The 23,460-nt window shown below is 43.4% G+C and overlaps 1 protein-coding gene across 2 annotated transcripts; it reads left to right on the top strand.

Annotated features, from left to right (window-relative positions):
• Positions 1-518: 518 nt before the first annotated feature.
• LOC102514464 (glutathione S-transferase A1) lies at positions 519-9,999 on the top strand. 2 transcript variants are annotated; one of them, XM_032463274.1, is made up of 7 exons: positions 519-665; positions 2,740-2,853; positions 5,005-5,056; positions 5,926-6,058; positions 7,915-8,083; positions 8,656-8,787; positions 9,627-9,999. In XM_032463274.1, the coding sequence occupies exons 2-7, from the start codon at positions 2,767-2,769 to the stop codon at positions 9,750-9,752; spliced, it is 699 nt and encodes a 232-aa protein (XP_032319165.1). In that variant the 5' UTR covers positions 519-665; positions 2,740-2,766; the 3' UTR covers positions 9,753-9,999. The 2 variants fall into 2 exon arrangements, with proteins under 2 accessions (XP_032319165.1, XP_006182422.1); XM_006182360.3 differs by having other exon boundaries at positions 522-665; positions 7,942-8,083; positions 9,627-9,872.
• The last annotated feature ends 13,461 nt before the right edge of the window (positions 10,000-23,460 follow it).

Here is a 23,460-nt window from a genome sequence, read left to right as displayed (position 1 = left end):
TGAAAAAGTAAGGGGACTGTTCAGTGTCTTTTCGCAGTGAGATCAGAGGACCAAGGGAAATAGAGCCTGGCATTCCAGACACAATATAGGGTACCCGTGAAATGTGGATTTCAGGTAAACGATACATCTGTATGTTTCCTGCAAATGCTTAAGACATAACTTACACAAATTTTATTATGTCTGAAGTTCACGTTTAACCGGGTGTCCTGTCTTTTTTCTGCAACCCAATACAGAAAGCAGTCAGAGATCCAACAGATCCAACTTCCTTTTAATGGCTCCAGCTCTCTGGTGTCCCCAAAGGAGAGGTTTTTCATCTGCCTTAGTCCTTAGATCCAGTTCATGAAAACCTTACAGCAGTTTTTTGGGGTTTTTTTTCCCCCAAAAGCCATACTTCCCTGACTGGAGGTTAAATTTTGTGTTTAATCTCTAATTGCCAACCTTGAAAAGGACACAGATACCATTTGTATGTGATCAGTAGATGACGCATCATTTTTTTTTTTAATCTACCATGGAATCCTTGGCCCTGAACACTGCGGGAGAAACTGCTCCAACTGGACTCTCCCCTCTTCAGAGAGGAGGAGCTATTCAACTGGAACACGAGCCTATAAACCCACGTGGAGATGGCACTGAGTTACTGGGCCAAGTGGCAGAGGGACTCTCATAAGGTGAGTACTGATTTTATGCCTCTTCATAAAGAGCCTCGCATCTTCACTTCTAGGTCACCAGAAACTCCTTTAAAATGTGTCTTTAGCACAAGAAAAACTCTGCTTTATGCACACATCGTGGCTTCTTGTTGTTCTCAAGGGGACAGTTCGAGTTGTTTATTCAGTTAGTGTTGGATACATCTTTACAGAAATGTCAAGATGAAGAATTCAGAAAAGTAGGCATGAGAATTTCAGTAAGAGAAAATTTCAGTAACGATAGGAGGAGAAAAAAAGAAGAAGAATGTTTTGGACAATCCGAGGAGATGACCAGGGAGTGAGAGAGTGTAGGTGTTCATGGTGAAGTTTTTTCTCTGTAGACGTGGTCAACACACAGCAAGTGCGAATCGTGATCTGGTGATGCTCTGTGGGCTGTGGAAACTCTCAGTTAAGATTTATCACAATCAAAATAAGTAAGTCAGGACGTCAGGAGAAGTAGGTTTTAATTCCGTCTGTGCAATGATTATTCAGCTGGCAAGTGCCTCTCTCCCTCTGGGGTTCAGCCAACTCATGGCAAACATGGACATTGGCCAGAGCAAGGTTTATGGACCTTGGTCCTACTGACATTTTAGGCTGGAAAATTCTTTGTTGTGGGGAGCTGTCCTGTCCACTGTCTTTTTTTTTTTTTAACTCAATAATATTTATTTTAGAATTTGAATTAGATTTAAGGAATGAAGTAGACAATAGTGTTAACATATATATATTTTCTCAATGTGCAAACCTTACTCCTCTTACATGTCTGCAGTGACAGTTTGTTTACAAATCTTACAAGCAATCAGCATTTCATCAATACTGTTGACCCAGTGAAAATTAACAGCCTCGCTTTTTCTTTTCATTTTACTTTGTACTTGTAGAAAGAACACAGTGTGGGGGACGTTCCTTCCTCATCTGGTGACAGTAGACTAGGGTGCTACTACTTGAGGAAAAATGCTATATTTTATAAAATACTCTGTTCTGGGAGGATTACATCATACAGTAGTGAGCTCCATCCCCCGTGGGTGTTCCCAGCTAAATACCCAGTAAAAGGATCTGTCAGTATAACATGGTTGATGAAAAAGCTGGATGAAAGGCAGACTGACTGCTGGTGGACAATCAGATGCACATGGAAGACAGCCCCTCCCACCCCCTCCCCCACCTACATCAGAGGCACCTCTGCTCTCTACCCAGTGATGGGGAGACTTCCTTCCAGTTTTAACAACCCCAAATTTCCCCAGATGTCCTCCAGGGAGGGGGGAGGGAGAATCAGCCCAGCTGAGAATCACTGGTTTACATGACTTCTCAAACTCCCAAGTCAGGGAGTCATGGAGGGAAAACCAGGTACTCACAGAAGCAGGTGAGTAGTTTTTTAAAGCACAGAGATTGACGTAGCTGGAAGGCGCAGGTCATTGGAATCGAAATGTAAGAGTGAACAACGCACTGTTGTAAGTATTAATATTGGGGGAAAACAAAGGTCTGGCTTAAAGGCTCCTCCCAGACTCCCAGGGCCCACATCGGGGTGGGTTCCAGCCCTGCCCTCGTTTTAGTCCTGGGTGTGGATTTCCATGAAACGTCACTAGCTGGAGTTTGACTGAACATGTCATTTAACCTCTGAGCCACGGTTTCATGAACTGAAAAACAGAGATAGTAACTATTTCGTGGAGCTGTTGAGAATTAAAGGTATAATGTATTTAAAAGGGTTAGCACTGGGTCAGGACCACTGGGAGGTTTTCAATAAATATTAGTTCTCTAATCCTTCCCCCTCCCTAAGACCCACCCATGCATTCTTATGACCGACTCAAAGCTCTCAGCCTGCCAGGAGAGCCAGATTTGGCCCAGTGGAGACTGGTCAATGGTTTGGTGCATTTTTCCACAGCTGGCTACAGGGGATAAGAATTTGGGTCAAGGAAGACATTCCAGAGACCCTTCCAACCCTGCCATGACGGAGGCAGACCCTCTTCTGCTGCATTGTTGGTGCCGTTCACCACGTGTCATATGGTGCGTTTTGCTTCTGTGGTTTTCGTCATTGTTCATTCATTCATTCATTCGTTCATTCATCCAGGTTTAGAGAAACCAGGAGACGGCTGTCATGGCGGGGAAGCCCTTGCTTCACTACTTCGATGGACGGGGCAGGATGGAGTGTATCCGGTGGCTCCTGGCTGCAGCTGGAGTGGAGGTAGGTCCTGAGTTCATCTTAAGTTGGATCAAAACTGATTGAAAGCATCTTTCTCACTTAAGCTAGGAGACTTTTCTTACTAAATGATCTGCTAAGAGTTTTGTATTTAAAAACATTATCACTTAGTAAGAGATGAACAGATAGGACCTAAATTGTTATTAACTATCTTGTTATCAAAGGGAATAAACAAACACTTAAATTAAATTTGAGAAACTAATCACCTTGTGTGGGCATTATTTGGATTTTGAGTTTGAAAACCATAAAGTATTATTTATGACATTGATACAACAGTTAGAAACACTAACATTAAATATCAATTAACCATTATAAATGTGTTCAATGTGATAATGTATTCTGGTTACTTTCAAAATTATTCTTGTGTTTTAGAAATATGTATTGGAGTATTTAAAGGTGAAATATTTAATATCTGAGATTTGTTTTGAATTATTCCAAGGGGGAGAGTGGATAAGCATATAGATGACACAGGATTGTGTTGAGTTGATCATTACTGAAGCTGGTTGATGGGTCCAAGCAGGTTCATTATAATTTTTTGTTTATATTTGTGCAAGTTTGAAATCTCCATAATAAAAAACAAGAATATGAGGAAATAAATGTTATAATGTTGCTAAAGTTAAAATATAAACCAAAAATATGTAAGGGGAAGATTGTAACAAAATACCTGTTAGGTTTAATACATTCATTCAGCAATGATTTTTGTTGGGCACCCTTAAGTGCCAAGTTCTGTGCCAGGTCCTGGAGACACACGGATGAACAAGACAGACACACTCCCTGCCCTCAGGCAGCTTACACTCTAGTGAGGATGCAGACAAGCAAATACGTGATGAAGAGGAGGGGCGGGAGCATCTAGGAGGACACTCAAGCATTTCACAGTGTTCAGCTGCCATATTCTCTGTAGCAAATGTGGGACTCTGTTGAGTTCTGCCCTCTAGAGGTGTGAGTGGGGAGGGGGTCATGGACAGACTCTGGACATCTGGTCCCTCGCAGGGGAGCAGTAAAGGAGGGTTTCAGGAGAGGTGGCGTCCCATGAGGGGAACCTCTAGTGTGCTCCCTTAGATTTCTACCAACATGTTTCCCTGAGCCTAGGGATTGCACAAATGCATGGGTCGTTGGCTTGGTCCTGTCTCAAATTCATGAAGAAACAAGTACACAGAAAATGAAAATAGTGCCAGACTAGTGTGTTTAATTTCTATAAATCAACAACCAACAGTTTTCACTGTGGTCCAGCGCTGGGGTTCAAGGATGCATTCACAGCCCCTGGGCAGGATGAGCTCAGCACAGCAGGGGGAAGGAGGGGAGACCCTGAGAGCACCCCAGGCCTCCTCTCGTCCGGTCCTGCCTGACTGAGCAGGGTGGGGACAGGGCTTCCCAGAGGCTCCTGGTCAGGACTTTTGGGTGGTCCTCACAACCCCATCCATCTCCCTCAACCTCACAAGCTACATCCCACCAGCCAGCCCCATCCCACCTCGACCACCCTCCCACAGAGACCACCCACCATCCGTTACGCTGTCCTGAGTTGAGCACTTTATAGATTGTTGCCCACACACCTCACTGTCTGTATGGTCTGACCTACGGGATCATGTAGATTGAAAATAGTGTCCCACTGAGCAAGGCAGAAACCCCCAATTCCCACACTTTTCACCATCAAGACCCCTTTCTAAATAAAAAGTTGAATGCAGGAGGTAATATACAGCAGTATCTATAATATATACCCATATTAGTGGCATTTTGAGGTCACTGGCCCCATGCTGGGGGACACCCAATACCCTGTCCTGACCTCACAGGGAGAGAAAGGCTTCCCAGAGATATTAAAACTCCACAACTAGAGAACTTCGCAGCCCCTTCCCTCCAGTATATCCCCCTCCCAAATCACGACCTGATTATTGACAGAAGTGGATACAAGGTGGAGGTGGATTGAACCTTCAAAATGAGCAATTATGTGCTGCATCCCATGCTTTTATTTTGGTGGCTCTAATCTAAGTTTCCTGATGGCCAGGATCACTCTCCTCTGTGCATCCCTGCCAAACTCAGAAATCTTACCTTCTCCATAGTCTGTACCGGACAGGGCCATTCAAGTTCAATAATGCTATGCCATGAATTAACGAGAACTCATTGACTCTTTCTGCTTTTCAGTTTGATGAGAAATTTATAGAAACTTCAGAAGACTTGGATAAGTTAAGAAATGGTAAGTCCAAGAATCTAAATTCCTCTAATGAGAGTATCTAGTAGAAGTCAAAAGTTCCAATTTTAACACCAGCTATGCCATGTGTGGGCACGGTGGGAGTGGGGCCAGTGGAGGGGGAGAAACGTGGTAAAGGTAGGGGGTGGGGCTCCTTGAGCAGGTCTTGTAACCCACTTAGGGTTAGGATGGGCTGGAAGTCTGAGTATTTGCTAAAGGAATTGTCCCAGTGCCCAAGAATGCCCAGTCTTCAATGTCTCCTGCCTTTCTGCACCCTGAGTGAGCTGTATGCATTCAGGATCCCACACAGCCTTCCCACCCAGGGACATGCAAGCACATGCTTTAGAGAGAAGAGAGGAGAAACAGGCCCAGCAGCTCCCTTGAATTCTTTTCTCTGACGGGTTTGGCAAGGCAGTGTCGTAGCAACACAGCAGACTGAGGCAACCAGGTGGTGCTGAATTAGAGGCAAGACCGAGTGAGTGTGTGAGGAGGGAGATAAAGGGCCAGGCCCGCAGCGGTGGGGCTGGGAAAACACGCCTCCTTGCTCACCTTCCAGGGGTGGGATCTGAAGAGCACAGAAGACACTCTACACAGGAGTCTCTCTTAGAACTGGCCTTCATGCCATGAACCCTGTGAGACTTCCTAGGCGAACTTCCCATTTGACTCGGCAACCAGCTGGTGGACCCTCTTTCATATTCTTCCTGAAAAAACCATGAAGGAAAAAATCAAAACATAAAAATACAGGAACCTACCATGATCCAAATGGGAAATATTCAGTCATTTCAGCAAACATTTTGATTCATAAAACATTTCCCTCCACTTCAATAGTATGATTCCTCAATCATTTCACTCTACTTCGTTTCTTCTTTCAAAAGATGGGAGTCTGATGTTCCAGCAAGTGCCAATGGTTGAAATCGATGGGATGAAGCTGGTGCAGACCAGAGCCATTCTCAACTACATCGCCAGCAAATACAACCTCTATGGGAGAGACATAAAGGAGAGAGCCCTGTACGGTATTGCTTCTGTTTTCTTCATCAACAGTTAGTGGGAACAATTCAGGTCCATCCTTGACTGAGCAGGAACGTGGCAGGCGATCCTGACCAACAGGGCGATAGGACTTGGTGTAACTGAGGTCCAGCGGTGCAGAGACCTATGAGGGTGAGGAAAGTGTAAACTTGGGGTGGAATCAAGCCAGTGAGCTTGTGTAAGAGGATGTGGTGCATGGATACAGCACAGTGACAGAGGTTTCCAAACACGGATGAACTATGAAGCCAGGAGGACGGTGGAATCATGGCCCCTGGAGTGCAGGCTCTTTTGAGCAGGATACCCTTCAACAGCTAGAGACAAGGGACACAGTATCTGAGTGTCTAGAGGATAATGCCTGGGAAGGGAAGGATCTGAAGGGGTTGATACCCACGTTCTAGAAGTTATAAGAATGATGACCTGGTACCTAATTTATTGGGTCTTTATAAGGACTGGCTACTTGACAAGGGCTATCAGAAGTTGAGCCCAGGATATTAGGGTTATAGCAAGCATTTTGATACAGACTGAGTCATGCAGATTTAACACTACAACCATATGGTGGAGGGTGGTCACCTCCCTGTTGTGATGGGACCACATGATTGAAATTCGAACCATTCAAGGAACTGTGACAGTTACTGAAAAGGTTACAGATAGAGTTACCATCTGACTCTGCAATTTTACTACTCAAGAGATTAACAACACAATAACACTGAAACTCAACACAAAAGTTCACAGCAGTGTTGTTCATAATATTCAAAAAGTGGAAACAACACAAATGTTCATTAACTGATGAATGGATGAACAAAAGTTAGCACATTCACACAATGGAATATTATTCAGCCATGAAAAGGAATGAAGTCCAGCAGCATGCTACAACATGGATAAACCTTGAAAATGTTCTCCTATGGAAAAGAAACCAGACACAAATGACACACATTGTATGATTCCATTTGTCAAGCATGTGCAGAACATTCATATCCTTAAAGCCAAAGTAGTTCAGTGACTCCAGAAGCTGGTAGAGGGAAGAATGTTGAATGCCTGAAACAGCACTCAGCATCTCTTTTAGTAGTGATGGAAATATTCTGGGATTCGAGTGTGATGGTATAGAATTCTGTGACTTTACAAAAAATCACACAAAGTTACACTTGGAAAGGGTTACATTATTGTATAGGAATTTTATTTCAGTAACACTTTTACTTAAAAACAGTCTTATAGGAAGCCCTGTTTGGAACAAAAACAACAAACTCAGCTGGACTAGGCACTGTTGGAGCTGCATGAGGAGCTGCTCTATTTCAGGGCATATTTGGGGTGGAGTTGGGAAGGATGCAAATGAGACCAGAGTTGGGCAACAGCACGTAGAGAGGGCTGTGGCACCATGTTCTGTGGGAAATAATTGGAGGAAGTGCTGGTATTGGGCACATTCAGGGCCCTGGTGGTGTGTCAGGATGGGGGAGGGAGAGGGCAGGACTGGGGTCTCTGTGCCAGGACTCTCTCTGGACATGGCTGAGGTGGTGCCAGAGCATCACATGAATTGTGCACAGGACACAGCCCAGCAGAGGTGGCAAACCCTACGTGTGGTCTCAGGACTGCCTCGGGTCTCAGGACCACCCATTCATGCTTGTGACTCTGGATAGGTCACCAATGTGCTCTGTCCCTATAAGTGGTCATGTGTATAAGAAATATATTAGGCATGTGTCTAAATCGATGGCTTGTTCTAGAATGAAATGTTAAAATTAATTTAAAAATTATAGCTGAATGACTGCTGTATTAACATTTCACCCTGTGGAGTGAATTACTTTACCACTTCCTGATGCCCAGTTCTTATACTTTCTTAAACTCAGAATGACCTTGGTCACTTTGTCTATCAGGATTGATATGTACACAGAAGGTGTGTGCGATTTGGGAGAAATGATCATGCTTTTGCCATTGTGCCCCCCTGCGGAGAAAGATACCAAGTTGGCCCAGATCCGAGAGAAAACAACAAACCGCTATCTCCCTGCGTTCGAAAAAGTAAGTGCAAAAAGTTCCGAGTTTTTGGCATTGAGATCAGAGGACAAGAAAAACAGAGCCTGGCATTCCTGGGGTGTCGACCTTCAGTTCTGTGAACCTTCATGTGGAACCCTGACTCTCTGGGCACTTTATAAAAATACACTGTCAGGAAGAATTTTATCAGTTTTACCCGTTACAATTTTTCAGCAAAGTTTCAATTTGCTGGGACCCAACCTGGAATTTGATACGGATGGAATGTCGTGGGTGTGCTTAGAGCTTGGGCTGCGGGGGCTGTGAGAGCCACATAGACCTGCAGTAGGGGGGTCCCGCAGGACACGGTGCAGGGCTTCTGGTCCAAGAGGAGCGATGAAAGCAACACATTAGAAAGTATTCGGGTACCAGGTGCAGGGAGACACGAGACCAGGTGCCCGTCAGGAGAGTGTGCAGTGCTTCTGGGGTGGATGAGACGTACCTAGAAAGATACACCCCACTCCCCAGTGCGGAGCAGACGGGGAAGCGGGGCTGGGGAGACGGGAGGAGGGGGGAGCCAGCCTGACTGCCCCTGTGCCCTGATCTGACCCCTCAATTCCCAGGTGTTGAAGAGCCACGGACAGGAATACCTTGTGGGCAACCGGCTGAGCCGGGCTGACGTGCACCTGGTTGAGCTGCTCTACTACGTGGAAGAGGTGGACCCCAGCCTTCTGGCCAGCTTCCCGCTGCTGAAGGTGGTCCCCCCCTTGGCCCTCGGCGGGCAGGCCCACCTCCCCCTCCTCGCAGCTGCTCTCTGGGCTCTGGGGCGGTGACGTTAGGGTCCCCGTCACTGTCCAGGCCTCGCTGCCCCCAGATCTCCAGAAGTAGGTCCCCGGCCCTGGTCTTGGGCGTGGGAAGATCAGGTCACACCAGGGACACTGGAGGGGGACGCCGCCCCAAGGAGACTGACTGGCCTTTTACAAGGAGAGACCAGGCCTGGGTCTGTTCCATCGCAGTCTCTGTCGTCATTTCCCTCTGCTTCCCTGTGTCCCAGGGGTGTCCTCCTGCCCCTCACCTGAGTCTGTCTGAGCGGGTCCCCCACCATCTCATCCCCGACCCCCCAGCCCCTGTTCTGTCCCTCACACGTGCTTTCTCTCTCCCCGTCTCCCTCCCTCTCTGAGCACAGACTGCTTGACTGTCTGGTTTACCTGCTATAGTTTCTGTTTTCAGCCCCAGCCCTACCTTCCCAGATCTTCCTTTTCCTGCCTTGAGATCTTGGAACCTTCCCCTGGGTTGATTTCTGACAAACACTAAGTTCCTCGTCTTGCACGAGAGGGTTCACCTGCAGGATTTCCGTGTAGGAGGAAGTTGGAGAGACTGGAGCTGAGTGATGTCTGTCCCCAGGAGGCGTCTCTGGGGAGATGCTACTGCGCTGTTATCTTCGTGCGTCACTGGGTGTCTGTCCAGGCTCGTCCTGGTGCTGGCGGAGGGGCCTGGGCTGGTCCTGGGCTGGGAGGGTCTCGGGGTCCCTGGCTTCTGCTGGTGACGGTGCTGGTCTTGGCTCCATGCTGAGCTGTGCTCTTGTGCATTGCAGGCCCTGAAAAGCAGAGTCAGCAATCTCCCTACCGTGAAGAAGTTTCTGCAGCCTGGCAGCCAGAGGAAGCCTCCCTTAGATGAGAAAAGTTTGGAAAAAGCAATGAAGATTTTCAGAATTAAATAAAACAAGCATGGCTGCCCAGGACATGCAGAATCCGTCTTCTAAAGCTTTCCGACAATGAAATGTTTACCTAAATGTACATCCTGGTTATTTTGAAGGCTAATAAACTTTTCCAAAGTGTAAGCGCTAATTTCATTAGAATGCAGAATTAGTTGCAGAACAACCTCTTTTGTTTTGTTCATGTATAAAATCATGATCTCTTCCTAGAATGTGTCTTGGACTTACACATAAATAAAAGGACCAAAAAGTATGACAGACTCTTTGATTTGCTCAAAAAATTGTCAGGTAACAGGCATCACGTACCCTGTGGAAAGGAGTTGAGTGTAAATTTTCATCTGACATTCCCAGTGACACAAAATAGCCTTTTCTTTTTGCGTTCTGCTGCCTTTCTGATTCATAACCTAAAAGCCTTTTTCTCTCTTTTTTTTAGGGAACCTTTTTTCTTCCGGTAATTATTCTTTTTTTCCTATTCAATTACAGTACTCATATTTATTTTATATCTAATATGGGACATTCAGTGTTCCTGGCACTCAGGAACTAATGATAAACAAGCCATATCTAGTGTCTGTGCTCAAGGAGGTTATTCTAGTGAAAAAAACAGCAAAATGGGTAATTCTCATCCCAGTTCACGCCTACCCTGTATCTTGTGTTCCGAAAGACGCTGTTATGAATGACCACAGATGTAGCAGTTAAAAACAATGGAAACGTGTTCCATCAACGTTCTGCAGTCTCTTTATGTGAAATCAAGATGTGAGCAGGGCCATGTGCTCTCCGGAGGCTTGGGGAAAGATGCTTCTGCCCTCTTCCTAGCTTCTGATGGTTGCTGGGGACCCTTCCCTTGAAGATGGAGGCTCCAGTTTCTGCCTCCCTTGCCACACGGTTTCCTTTCTGGGTGTGTAGGTCTCCATGCAGAACGCCGGCTTCTCATCAGGGTATCAGGAATCGGACTTGGGCCCACCTCAATTCAGCACGACTCCCTTCTAACTTGATGGCATCTGCAAAGATCCCATTTCTAGACAGAGTCACCCACACAGGCGCTCAGGGTTAGTTCTTCAACATACCCTCTTGCGAGGACACAACTTAATCTACAACACCCCGAGCTAGGGGGTGAGACAGTGCTGAGCTTGCCCCTAATCAGGACGGCGTTACCCAAATCTGTGGGTCCGTCAGCTTCTCAAGGAGGAGAGTCAGAAGCGAGGTTTGCAGGAGAGAGGAGTAGCAGGCAGGGAAGGAAGTGGGCGAACTTCGGTTGGGCAGCAGGGGTGCGATCCAGGCAGGAGGTCAGCAGGGAGACCGAGCGCGGATACGTGTGAGGAAGGGGACGCCTATGGGTGTGGCGGGGCCTTGAAGCACAAGGAGGGAGGGGCGGTGATGAGAGGACATGGTAGAACACAGCCGGCACCCCGAGGACTTTGAGTCTCATGGCAAGAAGCCTGGGTTTCGTCCTAAGGAAAATAACCACTGAGGTGTAGCCACACACCCTGCTTCAGCAGCCTGAGGTACATATAATAAAAGTCACATCTTTTAAATATTAATTTTAAGTCATGCAAGCATCCATCTCAAGAGTAGCAAGAACATTCTCTCCGCTGGAGTCTCTTTGCCGTGTTAAATCCAGAGCTTAAATATTCAAGGCGTCAAGCAGACCTACCCACAGGAAGTCCATCTGTCCTCTGCTGGGACACGTGCTCTTCGCTGCCCTCTGTCGCGTGGAGTCCTGTTGTCCCACAGACTCCCTGACTCAGGGAGGTTGCATTGAAACACTGGCCACCATTGGTCCTCGGGCTCTGCAGCTGCAGAGCGGAGTAAGAGGAGGGTATCCTCCTTGCCGTCACTCAGGCCTGGAACCTCCAACTGTAGATGGAGATCCGGCGTCATCTCCCCCATGTGTCATGGTGCGGGAGGACCTGGGATAGAGTGATTTCCAGCCTCAGCCACCTTACTCAGCCTGTAACCCAGACTCCCCTGGGGAAATCTGGGATCCATGGGGTGGAGCCTAGGGTCCCAGTCCTGACTGCCCATTTTCACAGCCTGAGCTTCCTCCCAGTTGAATGGGGGCAGCAGACAGAGGCACGGGACACTCGTGTCTTTTATGTCTACCCACTGTTAGGTCAACTCAGGCCAGCAGATGTGCTGAGCGGACCCCCTGGAGCATTTACCTGCTCTCTCTCCAGCTCTAGAATCCTCCAGGGCTTTACCAGGAGGCAAGACCTTTGTTATCAATCCCTCTAGTAATTTATTTTTTTAAAAAACTTGTTTTGCAGGGGGAGGTAATTAGGTTTATTTATTTACTTATTTTTTAAATCAAGGTACTGGGGAATGAACCAGGAGCTCGTGCATGCTAAGCACATGCTCTAACACTGAGCTATGCCCTCCCCACCAGCAATATATTCGTATACCCTTGCTCTGAACAGAGGTTCTCAACCTCATCACATCTCGCCTTCTCCAGGCCGGAACATATATTTTATAACCGCTTTTTATTATCCTGAAGTGAACTGCATGATACTGACCTCTTTGTGGCTTTGTGGTGCTGTGAATACAAGAAGACATCACCTTAAATCAAAAATCATGGCTGAGGAGAGTTTAATGAAATACCTGCTTACAAAGCTGGGGGTGGGGTTAAGACACCGCAAGGGAAGGTGGTACCTCTGGGGCCTCCGCTTCCCTTCCCTTCCACAGGACAAAGTCAGAAAGCAGCAGAGGAACCCAGGAATGCACTGAGTCACAGGCACAGGAAAGGGCCACCCAGACAGAATCTGATGGCCCTCCTGGAGGAAGGCCCCCACTACCAGCTCGCACAGCCCAGAACGCACAGACGATTTACAAATATCACGAATGATTAGATATTACCACAATGGTGTGTGACTGGTTTGCACTATGGCTTTATCCATTTTTATGCTATACATGGCTTATTTAGAAAATAAAGGGAAATATTTTTTTAATTTTGAGTATATAAATGGATTTATATACTGATTTATATTTACTATACCAGATGTTCAATATTTCGAATACCAATTCCTGGGTAATCTGTGCCATAAACAGATAAAGATATTTGTTAAAAAGCAATTTACATTTGGTATTTGATTTCTACACCAGCCACCATTTTCATGGAGAGATTACACACACATACACACACACATATGTAGAAATTAATTTCTCTGACTGTCCTGTGGGGATTGGGTCAACATTTGAGCTATTATATACAGCAACTTGCCAATTTTCCAAAACCTTCTTGAAGAACTTATCTGTATCAGAAACATCCTGCTACGCAACTTGGACAAGGGAGTCGTATGTCAGCACAACCTTAATCTGCATTGACCGTGATCCCTCTTGCCTCCGACCTGTTGTCCACAATGTTTGCTCACCTCCCCTCTGCACTCTGCAGCTGTGTTTGAATATGTTGTCCTTTGAAACCTTCAACATAGTTGCAACATTTTAAATCAACATACAAACATACGCAATAGCAGAAATATTTAGACTCTGACTCAAAAACTGATAAAAAAAAAATCTTAAAGATTATGGTTCCAATAAATAATATTTAAAAGATTTTACTCATTGTTTTATTCAATAAATGTTTACTGAGCTCTATGGTACATATGAGAGCATTTTCCTGCTCAAACAATGAGTAAATAAATCAGTTTAAAAAGTTAATTATGCTTACTGATGAATGCCATGCGGAAAATAAGAGAGCAGTGTGATGGATGGCAGTGGGGCAGTGGTTAACATAGTGGTCAGAGCAGACTAAGTCTTGACAGAGAGGAAGAAGCTAGCATAAGAAAACCCAGGAAAACAGGATCTTAACCAGTGAAGACGAGGGTCTGGGTCAGGAACGACTTTGCTGTGCGTCAGGCGCAGTAGGCAGGCATGTGTTGTGAGAACACGGTGGGGAACCATGAAAGGGATCTAACTGCTATCTCTTGTCTCGCTTCTCAGGAGAACCTACCCCAGTCTGGCTTCTGTCCCAGCACCCACTGACAGAGGTCAGAGTGGTAGGCCTGGGCCTACCAGTTATCTCCTGCTGTATAACAAAGCACCCCAAAGTTTAGTAACTTAAAGCAACAAACATTTATTATCTAAGACAATTTCTGAGGGTCTGGGATCTGGGAGCAACTTAGTTGGGTGGTTCTGGGTCAAGATCTACCAGGCGGCTGCAGTCAAGCCATCAGCAGGGGCTGCAATCATCTGAAAGCTCAACTGGGGATGGGGGCGTCCACTTCCAAGATGATTCACTCACATGGCTGCTGGCAGAGGCCTCCGTTCCTGCCATGTCTGCTTCTTCATAGGGCTTGAATGTCCTCATGGCAGACCAGCTAACTTCCCCCAGAGCAGGTAGTTCGGGAGAGCAAGACAGATCCAGAAATGTCTTTTATGACCTAGCTTTGGAAGTCACACTTCTGATGATAGCAACAGATTGAGGAGATCACTTACGATGAGAGAGAAGGGAGGGAGCCAGGAGCTTGAGGAGGAAGCACCTGGGAACTGTGGCATCACAAAACCAGGAGACAGGAGACAAGGGTGAGGGCTGCACGCTGAATTAGGTAACACCAGGCTGCTCTGGCCTTCTGAGAGCAGTGGGTGCTGGGACAGAAGCCAGTCCGGGGTAGGTTCTCCTGAGAAGTGAGAGAAGAGATAGCAATTAGATCCCTTTTGAGAAGTTTTGCTCCCCAAAAAAGGCAGTGGGACAGTAGACTTCATCTGAGATCTAGGAAAGAAAGGGAAGGTTAAGTAGGTTAGGCTCAGTTTCATCTGCAATGGTGGGAAGTCACCCAAGAGCAGCTGAGGCCGGTACCACCAGGGCCATAGAGGTTCCTAAAGCACCGATGCTGGTCACCAGGGTGTGGGGGGGCTCCATCTAGTGCTCAGCCATGGCATTGGTCAGACCAACTTCTCAGAGTAGGTTGCAGGAAGCACAGACCGTCCCAAACAAGGTGAACCCAAACCGACCTACACCAAGACATGTTATGATTAAAATAGCCAAAGGTAAAAATAAAGAAGATGCTAAAGGCAGCAAGATAAAAACAGAGTTAGTTACAAGGGAACCTCCATAAGACTATCAGCTGATTTCTCTACAGAGCAATCTGTTTGCTGGAACAGAGAAATTACTTTTTCTTAAGTCTTAAATCCACATTGGAGTAAACTGTCAAAAGAGCATCTAAGAACTGCTGGCTGAAGGCTGAGTTGGAACGGTCTCCACACTTCCCCTCGACACTTCTTTCTTACTCCGTCATCTCTTCACCTCCATCCATCCTTCCCTCTGTCTGGTGTCCTCTTCCATCATCCAACTCTATGATGCAGCATGGAGTGATGATGTCACCAGCCAAAGAGCCCTGAGGATTGCTGGCGGCCACCAGAAACTAGAAGAGAGGCATGGAACTGATTCTCCCTCAGAGCTTGCAGAAGGAACCAACCTTGCTAACAACTTGATGGACTTCTGGTCCCCAGAGCTGTGAGAGAATGAATTTCTGTTGTTGAAGACACCTAGTTTGTGGTAATTTGTCACAGTGGCCACAGGAAATGCCTACAACTACTTTGCAATAAACAAGCTTAAATAAACCCAACAACAGAGGCAGTCTCAAAATGATTATGCTGAGTTGGGAAAAGCAGACAAAAAAAGAGCACTTATTGTATGGTTCTGTTTATATAAAATTCTAGACAACGCAAACTAATTTATTGTGACAAGCAGCAATAAGTCTGGCTTTCTTCCATGACATTTTTCCTGGATGAATATGGTACTTAGGGAGGTATGGTTTTACACTATCGCTATTTGAAATCAAGCATAGCTTGAACTAAAGAAGAAGAACTTGTCTGCTTCTGCACCAAAAAAGGAGGAAGAGAAAGCTGAACACCAGTCCCAGTGTGTGAATGTGCCAAACGAAATTAATTCGCTTTCTGAAGTCTCGTAGATAAGTATGTTGGTGATAATTTGTCAAACTCATAAAATAAATGAATTGTAACATAATGTCGTAAAAAGGATGGGGGCCAGCTCTTCCCTTTAATTGGGGCTACTAATGGCTGGTGTAACTCCCTGAGAAGGTAAGTGTTGATCAAAACATTTTAACAGAATCATTTAAACATATTCAGGGAGCTTTCTTCTTAAACTCACCAAATCATTTCAAAACCAAAAGCAACCCTAGAATAGTGGGACTACTTGCCTCTAATATTGTGTTTTATAAATGGATATTTTTATGCTAAGCTTTCTCGAAATGAAGCTTTCAGTACAAGAATGTATTCACATACATGATCCACGCACATACACACATGTGAAGAAAATGTGTACTAAACTCAGTTGGGTGTATCGCACTTAATTGTGAAGTTCCATGTTTTAAGATCCTTTGACACTTTAAAGACATTAAGTGAACATATAATACGTCACTGGGATTTCTTGAAGAACTGATTTTGCGTAATTTTTTGTAGTGCATTTTGAATAAATTAACGTGTTTGTTCATCTAGCTACCATCCGATTATTTTTCACAAAGCATTGTTTTCCACTGTCAGAAACAATTTAGTTCCTAGTAACTGTGATCTTCCTACAAGGAGACTGAAGTACAGACCTTTCCAAATCAGACCCATGTGTTCTCGGACAGCATCTTTATGGGAGCAAAGCAAACCTCACCTTACGTCCTAGGCAGGATGTAAAGATTTTCCATAAACTGGAAAATATATATATTCAATATCTAAGGCCATATAAAAATGTACTGTGGGCGAGGTTATTAGACTGGCTTTTCTGGAGGGAAATGTCTTTACTCTTTCTCTTAAAGTACCCAAGAGTCCACATGACTAAAACCCAGTTTCAGTGGACCACACAGAATGGAGGCATGATGCCAAGACAATTAGAGACAAAATTCTAGAATGTAGGCTGAGGATTAAAAAAAAAAAAAAAAAAATCAAGGCATGCAGTTACTGGTCTACTTAATTCCTTTTATTCTTATGCACTTTAAACAATGGATTAGTTCCTTTGATTTTTGTGACTTCAAAGGCACATTTGAAAGCTGTAAAATTGGTTTACTTAGCAGGTTTGCCTCCCTGACCAAGTTCTTCTGGCTAGAATGAGATAAATGCACAACAATTGTTTTTAATTCCTCCTTTTCTGCAAATAGGTGGAAAGAATTGTGATCAATGTCCTTAAGAGTCTACTGAGACTTTTTCTTAAGCTTCCTTTTGACCTCAGTGAAAAAGAGATTTGGAAGTGCATAGTTACAAAAGGAAAGAGAGAGCTAGAAAAAGCTAGTGGAAGATGGTAGTCTCTTAATTCTGGTTTATTAAGCATTAAGTATTAAAGCTCTGTTTGGTGTCATTTGGTCTGACGAAGTCAATACTTTCTCTTAAGCAAACAAGTCCAGTTGCTAAAATCCAGCAATTATTCTAGAATGTGTTTACTGTGTGCCCAACACTTAAGTCCCAGGTACTAAAACTACTTCTAATTTTTTTCTGTTTATAAACTTGTAGCTTTAATGAAAGCCGCAACTGCATGTCGCATTGTTTAAAATTAATTAGCTATATTGATCTGGTTGTACTTTTGCCAAATACTCTTATTTCTCTCTCACCTCAAATTTTTAAAAAAATGTACAAATTTGAACATGTGGACGAGGGATCTACCATTACATCTCACATATATGTATATTTTATTTTAAATATAAACATGTGAACATACAATATCAAGAATATATTTCTAAATAAATCAAAACCTGTTTTCCACATTTGATATTTTCATTCTGAGTTTATTTGACTTCTTTATAGGTTTCTTTTGGTTAACTGTTTAATTGACATCAAATTTCCTATAAATTAGGGTCCCTTAGTTATGATTTGTACTTTTATATAATTGTAAGTTCTGCAAATTATTATTGAATGATGATACACCTTTTCAGAGGTAACCCATGTATCTTCTAGCTTCATTCCCTTTTAGGAGATAAACAGTCCAATAAAATGCAAGGTCAAGACATTTTGACTTTAAATAGTTAACCAAGGCAACTAATTGAGACACTGGCATTCAGAATACACTTTTATTTTTCAGAACTATTAAACATTGCCAGTCTTGCTATTCAGAATAAATCCTATCCCGTCATCCTTCTGGGATTCTAAAACTGTGAGATGTATTAGAGCCTCAGAAAACATTAGGAACAACAGACTTTTGAGTCTGAAACGTAATGTTCCTTCCATTCCTTGTAATGCAAATGCATCTGCTTTATGGTTTGTTTCCTTTTAATAATTGATATTTCACTGATTGTTAACATTGATTCTAAGCTGGGTCCCCTCTGAAAAGGGAACTTTGTTACATGTGGATTTAGGGATGAATCCGTTCACAAATTCACAAGTGCAAGAATTACTTTCTATTTTTCTAACTGAGTTTAATTCCTATTTTGAGTCCCCTTCCATCAAAGGTACAAACTATATCTCAGACAGTTCCAGTCTCCTTTCCAACACCCCCCTGCCCCATATTTTCCCCAGGGTTGTCTCTAAGTCCCCCTGCACAAGGAGAGGCCATCCTGTCCTCAACAGGAGACTACCTAGACCTCCTCATCCTCCCTGAGTCTCGGAGACAGTCTTGCAGGAAACTGCTGCGCCCTTCATTTGAATTTTTTTTGTCTTTTGAACTTGGAGCTGTGCACTGGTTCTTCTGCCTTGCTGGGATGCTGAGAACCCAGAGGCGATCATGAGCCCATCGGCCTAGACACAGCACCTTGACCTTTCTACTCAATGTTTTTGAGTCATTCTGAGTTTGCAAGACACAGGCAGTGCTTCCCAGGTCCTCAGGCACCCTACCACACAGGGATCCTGGCATTTCTTAGCTTGCCTCCTCCAGCATGTGCCTGAGCTCATGCGAGGAAAGAGAGAGGTCTCCTCTCGTGGATACTTCAGGATCTAACTTCCCTTCCTTCCCCTCCATCTCTCTGCACACATTACATGCTTTATCTCATTTAAAACCCTCAGTAACCCATGAGATTGGCGTTCCTATCCCCATTGTACAGATGAAGAAACTGAGGCGCAGAGAGGTTACTTATGAAGGTCAAACCCAGACCAAAAAAGCTAAATTTTTTCATTGCTTTTCTTCTGTAAGTTCCAGGAAAGCGATGAAGGTTATAGATTCAGTTGAGACAGAGTCACAGTTCAGACAGTGTCCGCAGGGCTTGGAGTCATTAAACCTGAATTCAGAAGGCTCATTTGGGTGCAGCATTGATCACATCATTCATCTCTAAAGCTGGAGTGAACACTGTCTCTAATCTCCTCATGATTCAGAAGTCAAGTCACATCAGGGCCCTTAAAACTTTAATCTGTTATGAATGACATCAGCTTTTGCTGAGCAATTAAAAATACTTTTTATGATGGGAAACTTCATAGATTTAAAAAAGTAGAAAGACTAGTATAATAAAACCCACATGCCCATCACCCAGACACAGCAATTAGCCACAAAAGGTCACTTATATTTCTACCCCCGCCTCCGCCACAACTGGATTAATTTGAAGCAAATCCCCAAATCAGAATACTTCATCCACAAATACTTTGACATTCGCCCCTAAAAGATAAGGATTCTTTTTGAAAAACATTCCATAAAATCATCATTATAACTAAAAAATTAACAGTAATTCCCTTAGAGCAAATGTTCAGTCATGGTTCAAATTCTCCTAATTATGTCATATTTTCTAAAACAATAACTCCTGCGTTAGAACCAGAAACCAAAAAAAGGTCTATGTTTTGCAATAGTTTGAAGAATCTCTTAAATCTCTTTAACCTATAAGTTCTCCGTGCCTCTTTGATTTTTAATGCAATTTATACATGTTCTTATGGAAATGTAAAAGCAGAAAGTCATTTGAAATGTGTGGATCAGTTGAGCTGGAGAACAGTGCTTCTCAAACTTTAATGTGTATATAAATTCCTGGTGATCTTAAAATATGGATTCTGGGGTGGTGCCTGAGATGCCTGCATTTCTAACACCCACCCCCCCACCACGGAATCTGTATGTTGCTAGTCCTCTCTGAAAATAGCAATCCGATCAAGTTCCATATCATAAATGTTGCTGATTTTGCTAATTCCATCCCTGACGTGTTTATTGTGTTTCCTATAAATTGATATCTAGAGGCTTGACTAAACGCCAGGTCACTGCTTGTTGATACTGAGAGCATTCAAGGATGGGGCAAACAATGATTAACTAAGGAAGGGAGGGAGGGAGGAACGAATTCATTCACACGGCTTCTGTTCATTTCGTTCTTATCAGCCAAGTATTGCATTCACTTACATTTGCCTCAAGAATATTAAGAAACAGATCATTTTCTTTAAATGTATGGAACAATCTCATCGTTACTGACATAAGAATATATCATTCACTACCAAAAATATACCTGAATATAAGTTTATACTCACAATTTAAAGATTTAAAAATCTGTAAACCCCACAAAATTATTTTCAGTGACTCCTAAATGGTCTCTTGGATCCAAAAGTGAAAAAGCAGGGAGACTTCTTCAAACTTTCGGCCAGTCCACATGGTTTGACGTGAAAACAGCCAGCAGCCCTGGTGACCTGACACTCATTAGGAAGCCCTGTATTCTGTTTCAGCTTTGACAGAAGCACCAATTTCTCTAGAAATGCAGATGTCTTATATGAATGCAGCTTAGAACATGGTTTATTATTTAGATATTCTGTGCAATGTACCATTTAACCTGGTGGTGCGGGAGTCTGAAGAAATTTAGGGGAAGGTAGTATGTTTAATACTAGAATCTGAAGAAATCTATTAGACTGTTCTCAGGAAAAAGAGAACATAGATGCGTACAATTTTAGGGGGTTCCTATAAGCCATTAAATACATACTTGGATTGTAGGACCCCTGGTTGAGAATTTCTGCTATAATAAAAGCAAAAGTCTTTGTGAAAAGGTCATCACTGTTTTCCTAAAATTCCTTTGTTTTGCGAACAAAATAAAACACAATTGTTACAGAGAACAGAATGCTGGTTGCTGGGAGATCAGATTTGGGGAGTGGGCAAAATGGGTGAAGGGGGACTAGAGGTACAAACTTCCAATTATACAATAAATAAGTCCTGGGGATGTAATGCACAGCAGGGTGACTACAGTTAATAATACTGTATCACATTTTTGAAAGCTGCCAAGAGAGTAAATTTTTAAAGTTCTCAGCACGAGAAGAAAATTTTTTGTAACTTTACCTGGTGATGGTGCCAGATGGTAACTAGACTTATGTGGTGACCATTTCACAATGTATACAAATACTGAGACATTATGTTGCACCATGAAATGAATATCATGTAATACGTCAATCATACCTCAACTCAAAAATCTTTTGCTTTGACTTTTTAAAAAACTTTAAATTATAATTTTGAAAACGTGTGGAGCAAAGTACAAAGAATGTTATAGTAAATAAACATGATTCCACTACAGAGCCTGAGCAATTAGAAATATTTTATCATATTTGCTTTTAATTTTTATTTTTAAAAAAACCACAGGTCATATATTCATCTAATCTTCTTTTAAAAAATAAAACATTAACAGATAAATCTAAAGTTCAGTTGGACCATCACCCCATCTCCACTTAAGTAACCTCTGTCCAGTCAGTCCAGCCTTCATATTTTTTTTATGTTTATATGTGTGCTCACTGACTCATGTGCCTTTTGAAATAATTTCTAGAAATGGTTCCTTTTGCAGATCATTGCATATTTTTCCTCCTTACACTCAGTAAGAGGCTTTTGAGATCTAGCCATGTTGAGATGAGCAGATGACAGATGGACAGGTGATGAGAGTGGAGACAGGTGGGTAAGGAGAGAGGGGGGTGAAGAGAAAGGAGAGAGAATTGTGTTCATTCTTTTCTAATTATTTCTTAAATCTCAACTCAATTTGTTGCTTGACAGGTAGATCTGAATAAAACATGATAAAACACACAGGAGACGATGGGAACCCAAAGTCTACCTTTCCAAAACACTGCAGGTTCTTTGGTGGGGACACTAAATGTCTTTTAGCATCAAAAAAATTCTTTTGACTTGAACTTGTCATGTCTTCTTCCGATGACCAAATTTTTTTCAGTAAAAGGCCAATTTTGAGCCACATGAAGCCTTCTCTTGGGTCTTCTGATTCCTCATAGTTTTTATATTCAGCGTTGGCACCATCATAGCTAGTCAGAACTAGAGGAAGTTTCAGTAGTCAATATCCCCCTTCTGTGCCTGAAGTTTCCTTTTGACGTAAGTCATAGCGAATTTTCCTCCTTGAGCACATACAGCTTTGCCCAAATGGCTGTGCTCTGTTTATCTTTGGAGCCCCTGCGGTTCCCTAATGTAGCCCCTCACATGGTGAGCCTTCAAGCATAAGAAAAAATTGACAAAAACACATCATTTTGGTTAAAAAAGAAGTTCTGGTGGGAAAACTTTTCTGTGTGATCTGGCAAAACTCAGTCGACTCTACCAGAGAATTCTTCAGATTGTATCCAGTCTGAAGAATTCCCATATATCCCACGCTCCTCCAGGTCCACACCCAGGCTGTGAGCCTCTGGGCCTGGGCTGGGCCCACAGCTGCCCTCTCCCTGCTTCCCCAGCAGCCAGTGGGGCCTAAGGTAACAAATGAACAAATGCCCTTGTTAGAATCTGAGATTGGGGCCCACTCTCTGAGCTCCCAGACCCTGGCCAAACCAGACAGTTAAAAGAGCCTGGAGTTCCTGACAGGAGAAATTTTTGGAGAAATTGAAATCATGAACATATGGCTATTTAAAAAAAAAATCACACTTCATAATAATCTTAAGTAATCTTTAAGTTTAGGGGAAAGTACATTGGGTGAAGCTTTGTTTTATTTATTGGTTACCCCTATCTGTAGTCTCACAGTGGTTATTAACTTTGAAATATGACTTCTTCCTATAAAAGTTATTTAAATACAAATTAGGCATTTACTGAGATGAGAATATCTATCATGTAGTGGGTTTGGAGAGAAGGGAGTCTAGCCCTGGTTCTTCCATCCTGTAGCTGAGGGACTTCAGGCAAGTCACTTAACCTCTCTGGGCTTTCCAAGCATCAAATGAAGGTTTGGCAAAAGAAGAGCACCGATATTTTAATGTCACTGTTGCCTTTTTTTTTTTTTTTTTTTGAAAATATAAGACAAAGAGAAAGAGAGAGATCCCTACCACCAATTCCCTGTCTGGACCAAGAAGGGTTTTTGGAACATAGAATAAGAGGAAGTGGAGAGAGAGTCTTAATATTGGGCATCCTTGAGCAGACTCAGGGATAACTTAATTTGTAAAAACAAGAGGAAGGGTGCGGGGAGGGAGAAACCCCCTCCCCCAGGTACACACTCCTCCTCACACAAAGACTCTTTTTAAATATAGAAAGTGCCCAATTCTACCTTCTGAACGCATGTTTCTGCTCATTAAGACATAATCACAAGGAAAAGAGTTTGTCTACTAAACACCTGCTCGATCTGAGAGAAAGGGCCGAAAAGGAGGACGAATTTTTTTGGCTTATCCATTATTTCCTAGTTTTTCTACAATGAGTTCCTATAACTTGTATAATAATATCGAAAGTATTTGGTAAGTGAATAAGGGGAAGACAGATTTCTTTTTTCTTTGCATCTGTCTTCTTTGTCTACTAAAGATGGCAGATTTCCCTAGACACTGAGATGTTTCTTTCTCTTGGATTTGAGACTTGTAATTAACGTCGGTCTTCGAGGTTTAGGAAGGAGGGCGCTTGACAGCCCGGTTTAACATTATTTAATATAGAATATTCAGAAATGACAAC

Source organism: Camelus ferus, chromosome 20 (genome assembly GCF_009834535.1).
Source record: "Camelus ferus isolate YT-003-E chromosome 20, BCGSAC_Cfer_1.0, whole genome shotgun sequence".
NCBI lineage: Eukaryota > Metazoa > Chordata > Mammalia > Artiodactyla > Camelidae > Camelus > Camelus ferus.
The sequence above is the reverse complement of the archived record's forward strand: the minus strand, read 5'-3'. Positions and strand labels throughout refer to the sequence as shown.